The sequence below is a fragment of the Pseudochaenichthys georgianus genome, chromosome 11 (genome assembly GCF_902827115.2).
Source record: "Pseudochaenichthys georgianus chromosome 11, fPseGeo1.2, whole genome shotgun sequence".
Classification (NCBI taxonomy): Eukaryota; Metazoa; Chordata; class Actinopteri; order Perciformes; family Channichthyidae; genus Pseudochaenichthys; species Pseudochaenichthys georgianus.
Genome location: NC_047513.1, coordinates 22752632 through 22773663, shown reverse-complemented (window position 1 = coordinate 22773663; position 21032 = coordinate 22752632). Strand labels below are relative to the sequence as shown.

Below are 21032 nucleotides of genomic sequence, written 5' to 3'. Positions count from 1 at the left end.
CAAAAAGCAAAGAATAATGGGTGCAGGTCCTGCCAGGATGCATATGGACCATGTCATTGAGCCCAGGGAGGGGTTTGCTTTTGCCGACCAAAAGCGTATAATTCTTCCTCCTGACTTCAGTTATTATTTTAATTAAGCTATATATATATATATATATATATATATATATATATTTATTTTAAACACACAACTACTCATAAGGGTAAGGGTGGGAAAACTCAACCAACTGCAGTTCCTTCCTACTCTACAACTCCACAGAATGTATTTATCTTTCAACTTATTATTTAGTTTTTACGGCTAGATTTGGTTGTGTCTCAACAGTCTCTTAGCACTGTTTTTTGCGTCATCAGGCAGCTGTTTTCATTTAAAAAACAAAACCAAAAAAATACTGCACGCTACCTGCTCAGCATCAGACAGCTGACATTCAAAATTACAGTAATCCAAAGAACATAATGGAGCAATTAGCTGGACATTTCCCTGAGGAGCTGGTGGAGACCAAACATAGAGAAAGAAAAGTAAGTATTTGATTTACTTACATTCATCAGGTGACCTAAAAGACAACTACATCGATGTTGCATTGCATCTGCTGGATGTGTAAATAGGGAACTGTTAGCTAAACATCTGACCAAATAACTTTAAAATGTTATATTTCAATGTTATTTTCACAACTCATTTCTGCTGCCACTGAAGCCCATACAAAGTTTTAGCAAGTTTAACCAGACTTTTTTCCAAAGCGGAGGGATCTAGATCGGCATGAAGGTGTTCTTTTCCCCATAATGACCGCGCTGCTGCACATTATCCCGCTTATTACATGGCCACATTCTCAACAAAGTAAGGACATGACTCCCAATATTAATTGAAATGCTTTTGTGGATTTAGAAAATTATTTTATTGATTTAAAATAGTTGTATTTAAATGTACATGCATCCGCTAAGCAAAATAGTCCGTTGTTACTGTTTGAACTAACGTAGCAACGGCAGGAACTGCTTCGATAGCGTTTTGAGGATCTTTTTGATTACAGATTTGAAAAAATCGTTGCTTGCTTTAAAAGTAGCACAATTCATTATGTCAAACCTTGGGAAGTATCTAGATATCCCTGCCCTAATGCCAAAGTAACTAGTGGCAACTGAATATGTGTCGCTGTCTGACCTATGTCTGGACCGCTGCGTAAAAAGGAGGGTATCTGCCCGTTACTTCTCCGCTGTTTTCTTGTCGCTCTTGTCTTGTCAGTTAGTTTCAGCCAAACTGTATACAGTTAAATCGAACGGACTTCTTTGTGCAGATGTGAGCGTCCTTAACAACGGTCAATAAATCCTTGACAGCGGTCTGTCTGTTCTGGATTAAAAACGTGTCACGTGTTTTGAATTGACCAATCAGAATCGAGTATTCAACAAAGCCATGTAATAATGTTTTTTAACGGACGTTGTCTGATTATATTATTATATGTCTGTTGATCTCCAGACGAACAGCAGCATGAGAATAACCTGCCGAAAGTGCCGATGCTCCATGGCGGAGGCTCCGCTAGAAATTGCCGGGATTTGCGTTTGTACCCCCTTAATGTCTGACCAATGGTTGAACAGCATTTCCGAGCACATGACTTGTGTTTAAAGTTTATAGTCCGTTTGAGTTTTGCCCGTGTGGACGCAAACCGAACCTTCTGAAAAATGAAACAATGTAACAAACTGTCGTCTGGTGCGCACCAGAGAGCGGACTATTAGATGTGAATGCACCCTAAGAACTATAAAAAATTATGAGGGATGTAGTAGATTACACAACAAAACGTTTCCAGAGTTGTTTCAGACAAATCGTTGGTAAGGGTTTAGTAAATAGACCGCACTGAGATTAGTTCATTCCATCAATCTCTATTAATAAATAAAAAATTGAGCTGAATCAAAAACCCAGCATTTTGAAACTACTATGATGCCAACGTTAGGCTCATCAAGGGACATTACAGAAATGGAAAAACCCGGTTCACGATGAGATTTTACCTCACAGTAAAAAAAAACACATTATACCAAGATGCATGGGCACACCTAAGGTTGTTAACCACAATTAAATTATTAGCTGTTAGAGTTGAAAAGTGTCTGCGAGCGCTCCAACCTGTTCCATCCAGTCGTAAAGAAGGAAACAGTAGGACGGCTGCCATTAGTCTGCCTGGCAAACACTGAAAAACACCAATTTGCAAAAGATATTCAAGACCTTGAATAGAGTCAATACCAGTAATACCAGAAACATTAGGCTAATTTATCTGGGTGAAGCCTAGACTATGACAACATTATATCAACCAGAGTTTTGTTTCACTGCTATTCATGTTTCCTATCCTAATTAATCCAACCAATCTCTGTCTCCCCTATGTGTGCCTCTTCAGTTGTTAGCATATGAAGTGTGTAGGCTGTCATGGTGTTAGAGATCAGGTATAAATCAGCTGTTTACACACGGGGCCAGGAAGAGTCTTTTTATTACAGGCGGCTTGTTTTGAACAGCGGGAACACTAGGGAACACAATGCTCTCCGTCGTCAGCGCCTCCAACCATATTCCTGCCACTTCACTGGTGAAGGAGGTGCTTGAACATGAATGCTGAAGGCAATATAGCTTCTTTAGGGTGAGCTGCAGCAAAACATCTATATTGTCCACTTTATAGGGGTTAATGATCGTTCACATTTTAGAGAATCGTACGGCTTAAAGGTCCCCTATTATACTGTTTTTCATCATGCATTGAAGCATCCCATAATCCCCTCTATTTCAGCCCTGTTTCAAAAGTGCTGATTCTCTGTCTGTTACTTTAGATGAAAAATAAGGAGCTCCTCCCCACGCCCCTCTGAGAGATATTTGGTTAGAAAGAACACAATGGTGCTAGGAGGAGATTCAGGTGATAAGGGGGGCGGGTGTTACCTTGGTTGGTTATTGGCCAATGGTTACACAACCTAAAAAAACCTTATGACATCACAAAGTGGCCAAAATCTGATCAGCTCATTTTCAGACTTTTTTCAGTTTTTTATATAAATGGATCAGGACAGCAAGAGAGAGGGTCTTTTTTCCTGAAACTTTCAGAATGTCTTTACACAGAGGGGACATTTATGTATAAAAGACAGGAACAAGTGTATTTTGCATAATAGGTGGCCTTTTAAGAATGCACAACATGTAGCTAGGAAGATTGTGTTTGCAATTAAATATGCTGAAGATGGACCACATTATGCTAGAGGAGATAACGGTCCAATCAATCCAGACGATGAAAGCTTTGTGTATTCAGATGCATCTTAATTTCTTTACTCATCATGCAGATTCATTTCCCTGTCATAATCTGTTTAGTCTTCCACCAGTCAACCATAAACATATCCTTGGGTTGTTGATGCCCAAGACAGTAAATCAGCCTTCTGCGATCCTTCACTCTAACAGGGAACAGGACACTGAAACGTTTGCTTATCACTAAATAAGCCGCTTTGTCTTGGGCTTTTACAAAGAAAATCAACATAGACTGCATGGATTTCAAATCAATTATTCAAGCATTAGTAAACAAAAACACTGACTGATGGACAATAAGTGTTTTAAGTAAGGGCTGAGGCCTTGCAAAGTAATTGACTGAGAGGCTATTTGATGTGCACTTTAAATCAAGGCCTCATTTGGTTTGACAGAAAAGCAAAAGTAATTAAACAGCTACTGAATTAAAAAGCAATAAATACAGAAATGTGGCAAATGAGTTAAGACTCCAAAGTTGACATGGCAAAATAAGGTATTTATTTGTGTACATCTTGTCTAAAGGCATGCTATGCTTCAGCTGAGTTGGATCCTATGGATAAATATGATAGATACGAATATGCTCTAGAAATAAAACACTCTGAATATGAAAAACCGTAAATCACAAACTCTTTTTTGGTCAGCATTATAGTGCTCCTTTTCGGGTATGGCGTGTTTACAGAGACATGTTTTGTAAATAATTGTTATACGTTGAGTTTGTGCATACCATGAACGGAACAAATCAAAATGAAATAGTGAGGCTCATCCCTTCACAGCAATGTTGCAAATGTTGTTATTTTGAATACATTTGTATTATGTTATTTATCACTTTTTATTTTACAACATGTATTCTGGTACATCATCTTTTTTCATTTCGGAGTCATGAGTAACTATACTAGCAAGTTAGAACTTGTAAACTAATAATAGCTCATAGTTAATTGGTTAGGGACTGTACAATAATACTTTATTAAAAGGTTTTAAAACAAGGAGGATTATAAGTGTAGATGTTTGGGCAGGGCAGGGAGATCTTTGGTTAACAAATACCATTCTTGAATTATTCATCTTTAAATTATGAACATACTTTTAGATATTTGGGGAGGGGTATTGCAGTTGTTTTGTCTAAGTCAATGGGAGCACCCAAATAGAGTATTTTTTAACACTGTGAAGGGTATTCCATTTTAGAAATGTGTTCATAATGTAAAATTCCCTACCCACATTAAAACTATTAGACAATCCCTTGATGTGACAGTAAATATATTAACAATCCCCCCACACCCATTTTCATTGTCATCAATCGTTTAATTAACCAAACATACATATGTTTCTTCTACCAAATCATTATTTCTATTTTCATCAAATTAGCCAATCTACACCACAATCTTTAATCATTCCATCATCCATACTGTCGACTGTTCCAGGATCAAAGCTCTGACTTGAAAAAACATTTATCCTCTGTGAAATAAAAGAACCATTAGTCTCTAACTTTTACTTTAAGCCACCATATGTGATGTTACATGAAGCTTAACAATCATAAATCCTTCCATTTTCTGTTATTGTGCTTTTCTTAAAGTAACGTTTTATTAGTTCTGTGTTTCTTCTGGTTGGTTACATTTACAGTAAAACGTGGAGCAGGACTGAGACGGATTAGATGAAAATATGATGTGTCACCAAATGACCCTGTTTAATGTTTAAAGGATGTCCTAGCTGATGAATCTGTTGGATCTGCCCGGAGAGAAAGCCATGAAAATGTAGCCGGAAAGGAGGCAGCTGGAGAGAGAAAGAGGGGAGAGCGTTTAAAGAGGGATATTATAGAAGAAAAAGGAGGGGAGGGCGGGAGTCAGAGCACAGACGGGAGGAGGGTGGATGCGAGAGATGAGACGAGGTGATAGGGGAAATAGATTACAGGAGCAGAAGATATATGGAAGTGAAAAGACAAAAGAAGCCAGGAACAAAAAGGAAATGCAGAGAAAGTAGGAATCGGGTGAGGAGGGGGAGGTCAATAATACAGAGCTTGTTCTTTTGCAGACATTGGGGAGACTGATATTCTGTTTATTTTTAGATGGATACAAATGCCAGAGAAGCAAAATAAATTGAGCTGCAGAGCTTTCACCGATTGCACTGTTTACCCGGTTTCACCTCAGCATAAAATATGCTCTCCACATGAGCTTGGCACCGTAAAGTAAAGTTCTTTGCATAACGATTTTGAATGTGTGTGTTGAGGAAGACGTACGGTTTAAATCACTGCAGAAATATAATAACACTTTAGAGGTTGGCAATATAATGTTATATAGCATGAGATGATAAATATGGAGTGAGTCATATATTGCGCTCTGTTTATACCATGGTCGCTTTCCTTTTAATACCTGATTTTCTATTAGTCCATTGTGGGCAGTGTTGCATACCATTGAGCACGGAAATTGATTTGTAAATGATTTTCCCATCAGTATGATTAAGTACTTTGATTTGTCAAGTACTAAATGAGTCTAAAACAGGCATTCCCCCTTGCTACTTGATAGTAGAGACAATTTATTTATATCACGTCCTTCCATAAACATAAAGGCCTATATATTATTTTTTTAATTATTTTTATCTTGTTAAAAAGTGTTTTTACATTTTTCCCGGATTTCCTTTAACAAATTCAATGAACAAAGATAACAATCGTCAGTATGCAATATTTTCACTTTTCCTCAAGTACAAACACTTTAATAGCCCTTATTTTAAATCATTGAATCAGAGAGCCAGAGAACAAGATGCGTGGAGCAACTTAAAGAAAATGCCAGTGCAATTTCTCTATGGATTCAGAAAATGTGGGTACTCAAAGATGGCGTTTTTTTATTCATGGGCCACTAACTTTCATAAGAATGAATGGGTTTCGTCTCCAAAGCCGTATCCAGTTCTCTTAATGCATCAATGGTATGCATGTCTCAATGAATATTCCTCCCAGAAGGCTCTATCCAGTGCAATGGATGCTTTCCCGGGTGTCAGCACTGAATGGGAGGTGTGATTATGGATGTGTTGCTGTAGAGTTGTTAAACCCTAACCCTGTCATAGTAGGGAGACTCCTTTAACATACAGTAAGTTGTTGATCATTGAGCATATTTTGCTCTTTATATGACAGATTTCTGCGTAAGGTCCACAGTTTTTCCATTTGTCAAACTAATCCATTTGAGCTTGCATTGCAATCCGGTGAATTTGTCGTTGCTCTGGGAGTGGGCCGCCAAATCACGTCTGCGTGGCTGCAGCCTTCAGCCTGAGTGATGGGCTCCGAAGTGGTGAGACGGTAAGGGGGGTGGAGGGGAAGGGGGTTATTTAGGTGCTGCATCCTCAATCATTGATGAGATGTCAGCACAAATCTGTGTTGTCACCGCACTTGGACCGCTCACTGCGAGAAAGAGAAGAGACGGGTGGCTCCGTCTGCTGCTGTCAGAGTGATGTAACCACGTCTAAAAGATAAGGAGGAGAAAGGATGAGGGGTGAACTGAGGAGGAAAGTAAGAAAAAGAGCTGGGAGAGAAGAGACAGCATCGAGGGCAAAACACATGAATAATAACAATGATAAAATCAGGACAATGTAATTCAATTGTATAGACATTCTGGGAACAACAAAAGAAGCCCAAGGCGATATGTCTATTTGAATGAAATGTATAAGTCATGCGCAAAAACATATTTCAAAGTTTTTTGCATTACTTAAAGTTCAAATGTACTTTGTGTTAAAATTATAGGTATTGCATTTGACAACCACATAGAATAGAGAATATGGAGGCAGGTGAAAGGTGGATTGTACAAAGAAATCATTTCAATCATTTTGAATGACAATCACAAATCCATTGTGTACCTTTACAAAGTACTCCAGGAAAAAAAAAAAGCTTTTCAAATTGAAGGAATGTCGGTTCAAGGGCACACTTTCACAAGCACATCTAAAACAGAAACCATTCTTTCACAGTCAGTGCTTATTTATAGTCAAAACTACACACTTATTAACATGTCTTTGTTTCCCAAGTGGTGTAGTATCCAAGCAGTAATTAATGTTGCAAAAGCAGTCTCTTTTTAAATCCCCCATTACAACAGATTTACTTTTTACTTGATCCTCAATAAACTTGATGCTGAGCAGCATTCCTGGAGAGTGCTTCATTCACATATACTATGCACTCATTCTGTTAAGTGCTTTTCCATTGTCTTCTCCATATGGGGTAGCAAGCTACACATGCTTCAAGCCTGACTGATCGTATCGCATTGGACCTAATGGCCCACAAAAAGTCCGTCGGGACTTTGTCTGGAGAGGTATGAAGACTAATGGGTTAGGCAGAAAGACTTACATCTTCTTGCTGAAAGTCAAATATAGCTCGTAGGTTGGGGTAAACTCTCTCATGTGCAGTGATATTCAAATGAGGAACTTTCTGTTGCCAAATATATTATTGATGGACTGAGAGTGTGTTATAATGTTCCAGGGATTAATGGTGGCTATCAAATAAAAATCCCAATTCCTTCCCCAATTCAACCAAAGAGACACAATTCCCATACCGTAGATTTTTGAACGTCACCTGTTTAACTTCACATATTAATGACGTGCCAGTGATTGCACTTTTCAAATGTGTTCCGATGAAGGTTTTCTGAAATGTGCATGATTCCTGTCATCACCAGCAGATGTGTTTTTTTAGACCTGCATAACTGTTTCTCCCATGCGTCCAGTCGTCATGCTAACCTTGTTAGAGTTTGGTGTGCAGACGCAGATACAGATGCTGAGGCAGCGAGAACATGTAATGGTTTCATTGAAATTGCAGGCATGGATTTGAGAAGACAAGGTCATGGCAAACGGATCTAAATGAACAAAAGGACTGGGCTAATACATGTGATGGACTTAAGTGGCGGTTAATTACATTACATGTTACTTAGACGCTTTTATACAAAGCGACTTACATACTCAAAACTGTGGATAATCCCCACAGGAGCAATTTTGGGGTGAAGTGTCTGGTCCAGGGACACAACGACATGCTGACTGCAGTGGGGTTTGAACCTGTGCTCCCCTGATCCGAACACCAACGCACTATTCCACTGCGCCACACGCCCGCACCACTAATCACAGTGGTGCAGAAAATAAGAAAATGGCGGAAAAGCACACAAATGCAGGAAGAATAGCCAGAAGAATAAAATAAACCAAGAAATCCTTGAATTAACTAATGAGTGAACAACAAAGGAGAATATGGATCAGGACATGATAAAACTATGCAAGCCATTTGCTGACTTGATCTATTTAGTGTATAGACATCAGACAATCTCCTCATCTAACACTAAGCACCCTTATTATCCCCCTAGTGATATAGAAAAACTTTCAATTGAAAGCTCAAATTGATGTAATTGGTGCCGAATGTCTTGATGTGTCTCTAGAAACATGTCTCTTTCAGAATATCCCACTTTGAGACAAATCTACTCGCTCATGCACACCCAGAGGTCATAATTGACCCGTGTGATTTCAAAGCTCTGGCATGATGATAGTTTGTATAGATCTTCTCTTCCTAGATGGCATTTTGGGATCAATTTTTCCATCTTCTTCCTTCTGTTATCGCCTCGTCTCTGAATGGTGTTTTTATGTGTTTTCTTTGTGTTTCTTCTCTACTGTACCTCTTTTCAAATAAGAGATGTGGCTGTGTCCTTGACTGAGCTTTCCAGCATGTCGGATCCATACATTATAGTCTTTTGCTAAACAGGAAATACTTTTTGGGCTGAAAAGATGGAGTCTTCGATTCAGTCTGGAATGAGATTGAGGGGGAAATGCACTTAAATTGACAATAAAAAGATGTTGGTTAATTCTAGAGCTCAAACAATTCAGCACAGCCGTCAGGAAATGACGGTTATCCAAGGTGATGTTTTCAGATTGTTTAGTTTTATTCTTCAAGTCATATGTTACACTTACAGGGAAACAAAGACAAGCCACACATCCTCATAGCTTATGAGCTTGAACCAGGTATTGTTTGATATTCCTGTGAAAAATTACACAAAAAATGCAGCCAATTAATTTCCTGTCCATAACCTATAGATTAACACTTCAATCTAGACTTCACTTGAATGTATGCAAATGAGATAGTGGGTAGGTATATATTAGGATGCAGGACAGATAATTAGAAGTGGTTTTCTACAGATGATATCTGGGTCTAGCATAAATGATAATAATAGTAATCTTTGTACTATCAATAACGAATAGGAAATGTGTGGGGAATTCAAGGGTTCTCTGGTTAGCAGTTAGCACTCCTAGCCTAAATTATTGGCAGATGCAGTTTCAATTTTATTTGTCATCCCAATTCTAAGTAGCCATTAGTGTTTGTCTTAAAGCCAACACTAACAGGCCTCCTATCCATCAACCTTTCACGGTGACTTATAGGATGTCTATCTGCTAAAAAGCCTGCCCCATGGTTCCTCTGTGGGGTGTGGAAAACAACTTCTAGGTCATCCTAACTGTTCAAACTGTGGAGTGATGGGCTTCCAACGGAGACTCTCTGAGCCAACGCAAAGAGAACCGATGTGAATTTGATTCTCACATGCACTCAGTTTCTAAACTGGCAGATCTGCTGCTGCCGTCCTGCAAAAGTGGAGTCTCAGCTGGAGATGATTAATGACTATCAACTATTTTGGTCTCTCTGTCTTTCTTCTTCCTCTTTTGCTCACACAATATAACGTTACTCTTTTATGACGCTTTACATATCAATGGGTACACTTTCTCCCCGTGTCTCAAATACAAACACTCACATAATGGAGAAATGCCGTTAACTGCGGTGCCTCTGCTGCAGTGTTTTGCATTTTTTAGATTAAGGATTGCTGATTCTGTTTTCTCCAGAGAACATAATCCCGATTTGAAACAGCCATCTGTTTGTTCAGTCAGTCACTTTCACGGTAGACAACTTGTTTTCTGTTAGTTGTAACTTGCTGTTCTTTTCTTTCTCTCTAGGGACTCGCCTGTGAGAGGACGATATGAAGGTAGCGGGCTCCCTTTGGATCCTTTGGTTTGTCCTTGTGGTAAGCTCTTATTTTTGCATTCAAGGAGTGCTGTAAATCAAACATACTATTATTTTCCCGCCTATTATGTATGCTGCACACGTGTGTTTACACACAGCATTCCATTTCCATTTAATGGACATGTAATATGTTGAGGTCTAGTGGTTTTCTTTCCCAGCAAAAAATATCATGATTAATTTTCACTTACCATTAATAATTGATAATTATAGTTAAAGCTCTGCTTGTTCATTACAAACTTGAATGACCCCAAAGAAAGAATATGTGATTTTTGACTGCACGTGTCTGCATGTTCTTATATCTGCTCTATTGTATGCAGATAAAACACAGCTGATATTTGCATTTTCCCTGTATTTAAAGATGGTTTGTATATTTACATAATATTGAAATGTTTGTAATGCACTTATATCGAATTATAGTAGTGGGTTTATAATTTTGGATTGTGTTGTATTGTGCATCTGTGATACTTCTGGGACTTTCTTCCAGAAATGTATTGCAAGGTGTCAGAAATAGCATCGGCATAACCTCCATGCAACCAAAGAGGAAGAGGAAGCATTCACAGGCTTCATAAATGCTCCATGTGCCTATTAAAAAGTGTACAGTGTGGCATAATTCCCCGCACTATCAACATGGTCACAACAGTGCACTTTACTCATGCAAGCCACATGACAACATTCAATAAAACATGCCTCAACAAATACATCTTCCGATTAACCTAACCATGTAGAAAATTAAGGCTACGATGACTTTAGACCTCTGTCAACTCATGTCAACGGTGGCCCTAAAATATACTTTTAAAAAGGAGAAGCTAACGGTTGTACAATGTATGTAACACATTAAGATAAACTAAAATGTACCTTCTTGTTACAGCAAATTTGTTTATGTTTTAATAGGTTTGGATATTCTACATTCCGATATACAGTATCTGATCCAGTGAAATTTTTTTTTAAAAACGTAATACCAAATGTTTGATCTGTACCCTTCAAAAATAAAAGTCATCGTTTTTTGCTATGCCCCTTTCATACAAATATAACCAAATCAAAGAGAGTTGTTGACGTTCCTGCGATAATACACCTAGAACATTAAGCATTACCTAAATCCTGAATTGAATGTCAGGGTATTGAGGGTTGGAGTAGGAATTGATGTGTTGTGATGTGCCCACCAAATGTGCAGTCTTAATCTGAGTTGCTTGCCAAGAAATGTAATGAGCTTGAAGGGTTGAGTCATATTAACACGGGGCATAGAGTGTTTGAGAAATTACATCAATGGGTTTAATAGGGGTGTTGCAATCATCAGTCAAATATGTTAACAGAAATGTAATATTTCACACTTTGGCACCATGTTATTTAATAAAAAAAAGATACTGATCTGCCTAATGAAGGGTTGCTGAAGGGTTGATAATTAAATAAATCACACTTTCAAATGTGTTTTTGATGGACTTGCGGTTCTCTTTACAAATCACAGCACACCTATTTGCTTGATGAGGTTTCTGTAATAAATGGAAGTTTCAACACCATGTTGGAAAGAGATTATATTTGTCTTGTCTCTGACAGGCTGAAGCTTTTAGTGCTGAGGTATTTATCATGAATCAATGTCCCTTATGGAAAAAACGGTTGTTCCACTATCCCTCGGTGTGAAGTTTTGAATTTCCTTTGCTGTTCAGCATCAAACTTGACATTGAGGTCCAGAATAGTATCCCTGCCAATGGTGTATGCCTGATATACCTGTGCTGTTCTGCTTTATGTTTCTGTACATTCTCTTATGATCGCTCTTGTCATATGTTGATTTAAGAAGAAACGTGAAATGTAACAGGTGAGAAGAGTCCTCAGAGTACATCTTTCTTTTCTCATCTGTTGATATTGGTGGTGGCCTGGTGGTCGTATGTATGACGTCATTTACTTCAGTGTTTGGAGTGACATCATATGTACGGCTGCTAAACTGCTACATGGGACATCGGCATTCTCACAAAAGTCACTGTATCGGTGTTTTGCCTTTTTACAAGCCTTTTTCAGACAGGTAAGAATTTTATTTTGGTTTTACGGGAATTCCATTTGCCTGCTAAAAGACACAAGGGGAAAAGGTTTGTACTTTAATGTGACAAAACATGTGGAGACAATCCAACATGCAAAGTCTGAAAATACCTTCAATAATTCAGAAAATGCAAGTGCATGAGCCTGGTTCTCTGAGAGGCTTACATTTAAAAGATTTACGAGATAAGTCAGACCAAAATGGGCTTTTTATCCTTCAGTGAGAAGCATTATCAAAATCAGCATTTCACACTCAAAGATTCTTCCTTTTTAATGCAACGTGCAAATATTAACAATAGAGCAGGGATACGTTTAATTTGAAGGAAATCAGATTCTTAACTGTTTTGTGATCTTCCAAACACACTTTAATTGGTTACATGCACCGTGTAGATAAATCCTTATCAGAACAGCTTTGAAGAAGCTTCAAACACTTTACATGCTTATTCTTTCATTTCATCTTATCTTTAGTAAGGGTGCATGTCGAAGCCTGATAAGACTGGGAATCTTTATAAATGTAGCCAACATCATCAAAAATAATATTTATGCTTAAGATTTTACAGTCAATGTATTTAGATCAAAGCAGCAAACACACAACAAACTCACTAACAAGTCCCTATCTACACAGCATACTGTTTTCCAAGTCAAACATGTTTCCCCCCCTTTCTTCTCACCCCTCATGTTGTCTCCACAGCGCAGGGTGGCTGGAGTTGCTGAGTCAATCTCAGACCCATCACTCAGGCCTGGGCTTAGCTTGACAGATGGACAGGACCAGGCGGTGAGCCAGGGTCAATATAAATGTCTTAAGCTGTCCAACCGAGACCAGCAAGAGAACAGAACCGGTGAGGCCCGAACCATTTAAGTCCTCTTGAGGCCAAATTGATTACCTGTGGGAGAGCATCCCAGGTGTAATAATGTTGTAAGGCGGTGGATGAGAGCAGATTACTGTTGTTATTCTTGTTAAAGGTAATGGTAGTGTTGCAGGCAGAGTTTCGCCTTACAGCGTTTAGAGTGGAAGCTGCAGCTGTAGAGAACTTATGTTACAACAAAAGACAGAAAATATGTGTTGGTAATAACCCACTCAATGCATTTTCTCTTCTTTTTCTATTTCCTTTCAAGGTACGTTCTGTGGGCGTATGTGGGATGGCTCTTTATGCTGGGATGAGACTCCAGCTGGGATGTCAGTAACACAAAACTGTCCAGATCACCTTGACCTGGACCCGACTGGTAAGAAGAGATGTTCACTTCTGGCAACATTAGAAAACAAGACTCTTGAACTTTGGTTTTAATGTCAGCAGGAAACAGAGGAAACGATCAAATCTTCTGTGTGATGGAGTTCATGGGGCTGATTGTATGAACAGAGCTCCAATGGCCAGCATGGGGCTTGAAGACTCTTGGACGATTCGATTTTGTATTGTATGTGTGCCGGTCAACAGAAAGTTTTTAGGCTGAGCCCTGAATTTTAAGCTTTTGTTCGTCAGCTGTGAGCCTGCAAGCTGACTGGGAATGTCCAATGAATGCCCTCTTGAGGCAGAAGCTGTCTTACTTCTAAGAATCTTTAGATTATTTCTGCTTGCTTTCTACCAAATCTAATCACATTTTAATGTAAGTGTCCCCGACTAAAGTGCATAAAGTAATTACATTTTCCGCATCATGTCCTCAGCAGATATGATTTATGTTAGACAGTAGGCCTATAGATTTTAAAAGGAAGGTTTTTTAAATAAATCCTTATAAAAGTATTAACTATCCAAATGCATTGATTCACTCAGATAACACATAGCAATACAAACAACACTTTCAGTACATCTCTCAATAACTGATTCATTCAAATTTCTTGCCAACTATTCGATTTTACAAGATTGCAATTGAACACAACATCATACCTTAAAATGTGCCCAATCATAATTGTTTGAGCTTGAACGCATCAATGTTGTTAGCTTTTAGCATAAACTAGCTCTCCTTCCGATTTTAACTGTGATTTGTTTTGTAACAGACTGTATTCTCGTGAAATACCCATAGTGCTTTAAACGCCCATCTTAAATTCTTAACATTGCAAACTTGCAATATCTGCAGGTTAGCATTATCTTTCAGCATGTTAACAAACTGCAGTTAGCATTTAGCTAAAAGCACTGTTGTGCCGGGAGACTTTAGTCTTGACAAATAAATCACTGTGGCTCTGTAGCCTATGCTTCAATGCAGGAAGACTAAACAATGGGTGCAGAGGAAAGGTTGTATACTATATTTATGAACTGGATGCAAGGTAATTCATTAGTCCATTGTGTTCTATCAATCAGAATAAATGGAAACATATGTATTCATATTGAAATTGACTGTGGGACTGCGGGATGAGCATTTGTTACATGTGAGGAATGCATGGCCCAATAATGTCTAGTTTGAGAAATCCACAGTGCAGTCATGTCTGATTTAGGAGATGCAAATTATGATGGAGGGGAGGGGGGTGAGGAAAAGGACAAAGAGGACTGAAGAGAAACTTAAAAAAAAAGAAGGATTACAAAAAAAGAAAGAGTCAGAGAGATAGATGAGGAGAGATAATGTGAATGAGAAGTGTTTTTGTAGACTCATAAAGGATCTTCCCAAAATGCCTGTGACGTTAAGTGTCCCCTTGTGGCTGCTTATTTGAAAACTGATGGTGCTGATATGAGGCTTCTGGGAGAGACGTACAGTTGGAAGAGGATGCTGAACAGTTGATGAGCTGTCGTAGATGACTAGGCTGAGGCTGCTGTTGTCAGGACGATGTGATCTCATTCAGACCTACACTACATGTGGTTTCAAGCCGGAGCCGAGATTTGAGAATTTGCCAGAAAAAGAGGGAATTTTTTCTGTTTGACATAACGTTTGATAATGGGTGCCATGTTACATTAATCACATTCAGCGTCCAATTTATGTGTTGGATTGATGCTGGAGAAAAAGACAGAACAAAGAAAACAAGAGGTTCTCTGCTGGACATGAACATCAAACAGAAGCAATCATTTGCTTTTGAATAAGGTAAAGCTTTTAGGTGAATCATCAATGGAGTATTCAATTGTGAAGTCATTGCATGTTATTCTTTTTTTACAGAAAAAGTGACCAAATATTGTGCCGAATTTGGTAACTGGGTCGAGACTGCGTCCAATTGTCAACCAGCTTCAAAGACCAAATTGGAGGTATTTTGCTCTTCGCTTTAAGTAATATAAGAATGAGATGGTGCTAGCTTTAGCTGCTCTGTGCTCTCATTATCACACTGAACTATCTTCATATTTCTTAGAGGGAAGTTCCCCATTTTTTATTGGATGCGCCTGGAGAGCCGACCACAGAGTCCACAGCGCTTAATGCAGAAAAAGGCAGTGTTGTGGAAAAAATGATCCTTGAGAATGAAAAGAAATGCTCAGAGAAAATTAAGCAAGATCCGCCTTATAACAAATCAGGTAGCTATTAAGTGTAATACTAATTTCACGCTGGGCAAACTTATGAACAAATGGCCTGTAACGTTTTTTGCTGTTTTTCTAGGCCTGCACTGCAGTCGTAACTGGGATGGCTGGCTGTGCTGGGAGGACACCGCAGCAGGAACCCACGCTTCACAAAACTGCCCCAATTATTTTGTTGACTTTGACCCCACAGGTGGGCAGAGAGACTTTGCTGCTCTGTTGCTATCTTGTTACCCTGGCAAGACAAATTCACCTTTAATTATATGTTGACAGTAATTCAAGAAATTAGATTTAATCACGTAATTGTGTTTTCCAGAAAAGGTAATAAAGTTCTGTGCCGAGGACGGTCGGTGGTTCCACCATCCTGAGTCCAGCATGATTCGGACCAACTATACACTCTGTACCACCAACCATGAGAAGAGACTGAGGGTAAAGTATTGTTAACAAAATACACTTTCTGTTGTGTATTTATTGTTCAGATTATGCATAAAACCTTATTGCTTATTCTTTCTGCAAATTCAGGGCATGTAGTCTTTTCTGCAATTACAGAATAATGGAATATAACAATTTGGCACAACAATCGTATGAGTGGCCTCCAAAAATGTAGTAAACAGGATGAGCACAGTGTTCTCCTGTAACAAAGAGCCACAGTTTTGCAGTGTTATGACAACATAATGCTACTTGTGCCATTGCTCATCCTCAAAATAAATATAGGTAGCACTCCACTTCTGAAATGTTTTCTTATAATTATAGAACTGTCTTGTCTTGCTTTGCCTACTGAGATTTAATTTGATAGCAATAAAGATCTCTCTCTGCGTTCTTTGAAACATTATTGCAGTTTAATTTCAAGTTTGACCCTTTATATATACAGTCTATGGTTTGACCCAGACCTTAAACTAAAAAGGAGTATTGCTCATCAGGAATCAAATCTCCCTTTCTCAAATTGTCAAAACCAGTGGTTCTCAACTGGTGGGTCGCGACCCTATGTCGCGACCCAAAAGTGGGTTGCGGACCCGTTTCGAGTGGGTCGCAGATGTGTGAGTGAAAAAAAAATGTTTTCCTTTTTTTTTTTTTTATTTGGGAGAAAAAGTCATACTTTTATTCTGAAGACCCGATTTTCTAACGCTGTGCATGCAGTAGGCGTTGGACTGAAAGTACCGGAGACCATAAACGGTTTTGAAAACTTCTGCCACGCAAGGCAAGGCAAGGCAAGGCAAATTTATTTATATAGCACCTTTCAGCACCAGGCAATTCAAGGTGCTTTACAAAAATGAAAGACATTCAGACAAAGGCATTTAAAAACAGTAAAAGATAATAAAAGAAACATTAAAAGAAAAACTAAAAATGAAAGACATTAAGAAAATGGCATTTAAAATCAGTCATTAAAAAGAAAAGCTAATAAAATAAACATTAAAAGATAAAAGTTACAGTGCAGTCTAAGATATGAATAGTTCAATTATTTCGGTTCTTGATTTTTAATTTATTCACAGAACCTCCCTTTGGAAATCCGAACATTTCCGTCCCGATTGTTAATTTAGACTGATTGTTTTCACCATGTTATGCTCGCATGACAAAACAAACATAACAAAGTCTTTAAGTGTTACCTGAACACCCCGTGTTACCAAAACACTATTTTTCACCCGTCGGTGATGTGATACTTGTTCCTCAGTACAAATCACCCAAAAACTGATCGTAAACCCTGGCTACGATGGATATCCCAAATATCCTACTTTCGAGCAGTCCCTCTCATAAATGTCATGGAGTTTCAGACGGTTTTCACCATGTTTTGCTCGCATGACATCCACAATCGGACCCTCAGGAGGGTGTACTAGCCCCCTACTCTGCTTTGCGTTCCATAACAAAGTCTTTAAGTGTTACCTGAACACCCGGTGTTACCAAAATACTATTTTTCACCCGTCGGTGCTGTGATACTTGTTCCTCAGTACAACTCACCTGAAAACTGATCGTAAACCCTGGCTACGATGGATATCCCAAATATCCTACTTTCGCGCAGTCCCTCTCATAAATGTCATGGAGAAATTAATTACGTTTAAATTTAAAACATTAAAAGAAAAAATACATGGATAAAAGTTACAGTGCAGTCTAAGATATGAATAGTTCAATTAAAAGCAGCGACAAAAAGAAAAGTCTTCAGCCTGGATTTAAAAGTAGTCAGAGTTGCAGCGGACCTGCAGGTTTCTGGGAGTTTGTTCCAGATATTTGGAGCATAATAACTGAATGCTGCTTTACCATGTTTAGTTCTGACTCTGGGGACAGAAAGCTGACCAGTCCCTGAAGACCTGAGAGATCTGGATGGTCATAATTTAGCAGGAGCTCAGAAATGTATTTTGGGCCTAAACCATTCAGTGCTTTATAAACCAGCAGCAGTATTTTGAAATCTATTCTTTGACACACAGGAAGCCAGTGTAAAGACTTCAGAACAGGAGTGATGTGATCCACTTTCTTAGTGTTAGTGAGGACTCGAGCAGCGGCGTTCTGAATCAGCTGCAGCTTCCTAATAGATTTTTTAGTGAGACCTGTGAAGACACCATTGCAGTAGTCCAGTCTACTGAAGATAAAAGCATGGACAAGTTTTTCCAAATCCTGCTGTGACATTAGTCTTTTAATCCTAGATATATTCTTTAGGTGATAGTAGGCTGATTTAGTAACTGTTGTAATGTGACTGTTGAAACTCAGGTCAGAGTCCATGACTACACCTAGATTTCTGGCTTTATCTGTTGTTTTGAACATTGCAGACTGAAGCTCAGCGCTCACTTTTATACGTTCTGACTTTGCTCCAAAACCCATTACCTCAGTTTTATCTTTGTTTAATTGGAGAAAGTTCTGACACATCCAGTCATTGATTTGTTCAATGCACTTACTCAGTGTTTGAATTGGAGCATAGTCTCCTGGTGAAATTGTTATCTAGATTTGTGCGTCATCTGCATAGCTATGGTAACTTATTTTGTTGTTTTTCATTATCTTAGCCAGTGGTAGCATGTAGATGTTAAAGAGAAGAGGCCCCAAGATGGAGCCTTGAGGAACCCCACATGTCATATTTGTCAACTCAGATGTGTATGTACCTATAGAAACAAAGTTGTTTCTGTCCTTTCGGTAGGATTCAAACCAATTTAGAACTGTTTCCGAAAGTCCCACCCAGTTTTCCAGTCGGTCTAGTAATATGTTGTGGTCAACAGTGTCAAACGCAGCACTGAGATCTAATAATACTAACACTGAAGTTCTGCCACTGTCTGTGTTTAAGTGGATGTCATTAAAGACCTTTACAAGAGCAGTCTCAGTGCTGTGGTTTGGACGAAAGCCTGACTGGAACACATCGAAACAGTTATTTAAATGCAAGAAATTACTCAACTGTTGAAAAAAAACGTTTTCAATGATCTTACCTAGAAATGGGAGGTTTGATATGGGCCTGTAATTGTTCATTACTGAAGCATCTAGATTATTCTTTTTTAAGAGCGGTTTAATGACTGCAGTTTTCAGGGCCTGTGGAAAAATACCCGTAGTGATCATCTTCTTAATAAAACATCTTTGCTGATATTTTTTCGAGTCTTCTGGCCAATTAGAATCAAGATTGTAGCCGGAAGTCCCCACGGAGAATAAGTTTGCGGTAGAACTATTCTTTATACATCCATGGGTACAACTTCAGATAAAAATGAACACATAATGAAATATGACCCCCGGTTTGATGATTGACAGGTCACAGAACAATGGGGGATATCTACAGTACCCTTACCCACAATTTAAACTATTTCACACAGACTATCTCCTCTTTACTCTTCTCTCTGTGTGGAGCAGCAAGTTCAGCTGTCAGAACAAAGTGAAAAACAAACAATGGCATAAAATATTATTAATATGTCGTAATACATCTATTTATTTTCTTCTCAGAGTGTACCAGATTAAGTAGTTTATATGTTAGTATTTAAAAAAAATCTCCTGGGGGAGAATCCCCCCAGACCCCCCTTCTGGGGTTAGGTTTTCAGCACGTGTGCCTTTTTATGTTACACAGTTCAGCTTTGATTCCATCATCTCATTAAACCTTATTTAAAAGCATTATTTTGTTCTGTGAAGGGATATAAGGGATAGTAGTTCACTTTAATTAATATTGTATGCTGCAAAGCGTATATATTACTGCAGGATTTTTTGTTGAATAGATTTGAGTGGTTCAAAATTTCGGGTCGCGATCTATTGACTAAGGAAAAAGTGGGTCCCGAGGCCTGACCAGTTGAGAACCACTGGTCTAAACCATATTATGCAATGTTGTAACGTCTTTTTTTGTTATTGTTTACAGAAACTGAAGATGCTTGAGTACGAATACAAATGCCTCCACAAAATAAATCGAGACCCACCTTATAACAAGTCAGGTACTAAAACTGTCCAATGAGTCTCACTGTTATTTTGTTGTAAATCCATGTGATATTACCACAATGAGGATTTTGGGAAATAGCAGCCAGGAAACATTTTTCATTATGATTTTGTGTTTTCTCTGTCGATGCTTCAGGGTTGCACTGCAGTCGTAACTGGGACGGCTGGCTGTGTTGGGACGACACTCCAGCGGGAACATACGCCTCGCAGAACTGCCCCGATTACCTGTTTGACTTTGACCACACAGGTGAGCAGTATGTCTAAATAATTCATCCCTTTTTCTACCACATTGTCCTGTTTGCAAAGAAGATCGACTGTAAACCGTTCATTTGTCCACTGCAGTTCAAATAAAGGATTTCTGATTCTGAAATTGCTTTGATGATTATAAAGTAAATCTAATGGGACTAACGTTTATGGCTACTCAGATTCATAGAAAAGTGGAAATGTATAGAAATGTTTAACATTAGTATATTTATCACATTATTTTTCTACTTAGAAAAGGCTAGTAAGTACTGTGGAGAAGACGGCCAGTGGTTTCACCATCCAGAGAGCAATAAGACTTGGACAAATGATACTCTCTGTGCTGTCAACACTAAGGAGTGGTTGAAGGTAATGTATCCTGATTTACTGTAATAACTACTCAATGCTTCCAATACATACCGTACAGATTTTTCAAAGAGATTCTCAGTAATTCAGTTTATACTTCTGTGTTTTTTTTGCATTTCATAGCCTGAAAGGAAGATGACTGATAGTCTAAAAAGTTATAATTCCAACTCAATATGATTTCACTTCATCAATAAATTAGAGATTGAAAAGAAACAAAATAGTAAATCATGTTTTGCTCGGCTGTAAGGCTGTTAGAAAATATGAATGTAGTTTTGCGTTTGTTATGTGATTCTGTATTGATCGTCAGAGTTTGAGGTCATATTTCTTTCTTTCTTCTCAAAAGAGAAACAGGATAAGCA

At 38.5% G+C, this 21032-nt stretch overlaps 1 protein-coding gene across 1 annotated transcript in view; it reads left to right on the top strand.

Moving 5' to 3' along the window:
- calcr (calcitonin receptor) overlaps positions 1-21032 on the top strand; it is a 76547-nt gene that overhangs the window by 30677 nt on the left and 24838 nt on the right. The window contains exons 2-11 of the mRNA XM_034093783.2: positions 10174-10241; positions 12957-13104; positions 13382-13489; positions 15341-15426; positions 15528-15687; positions 15770-15880; positions 16004-16116; positions 19994-20066; positions 20204-20314; positions 20564-20676. Coding sequence (XP_033949674.1) covers positions 10197-10241; positions 12957-13104; positions 13382-13489; positions 15341-15426; positions 15528-15687; positions 15770-15880; positions 16004-16116; positions 19994-20066; positions 20204-20314; positions 20564-20676 — 1068 coding nt within the window. The 5' untranslated portion in view covers positions 10174-10196. The remainder of the gene's footprint in view (positions 1-10173; positions 10242-12956; positions 13105-13381; positions 13490-15340; positions 15427-15527; positions 15688-15769; positions 15881-16003; positions 16117-19993; positions 20067-20203; positions 20315-20563; positions 20677-21032) is intronic.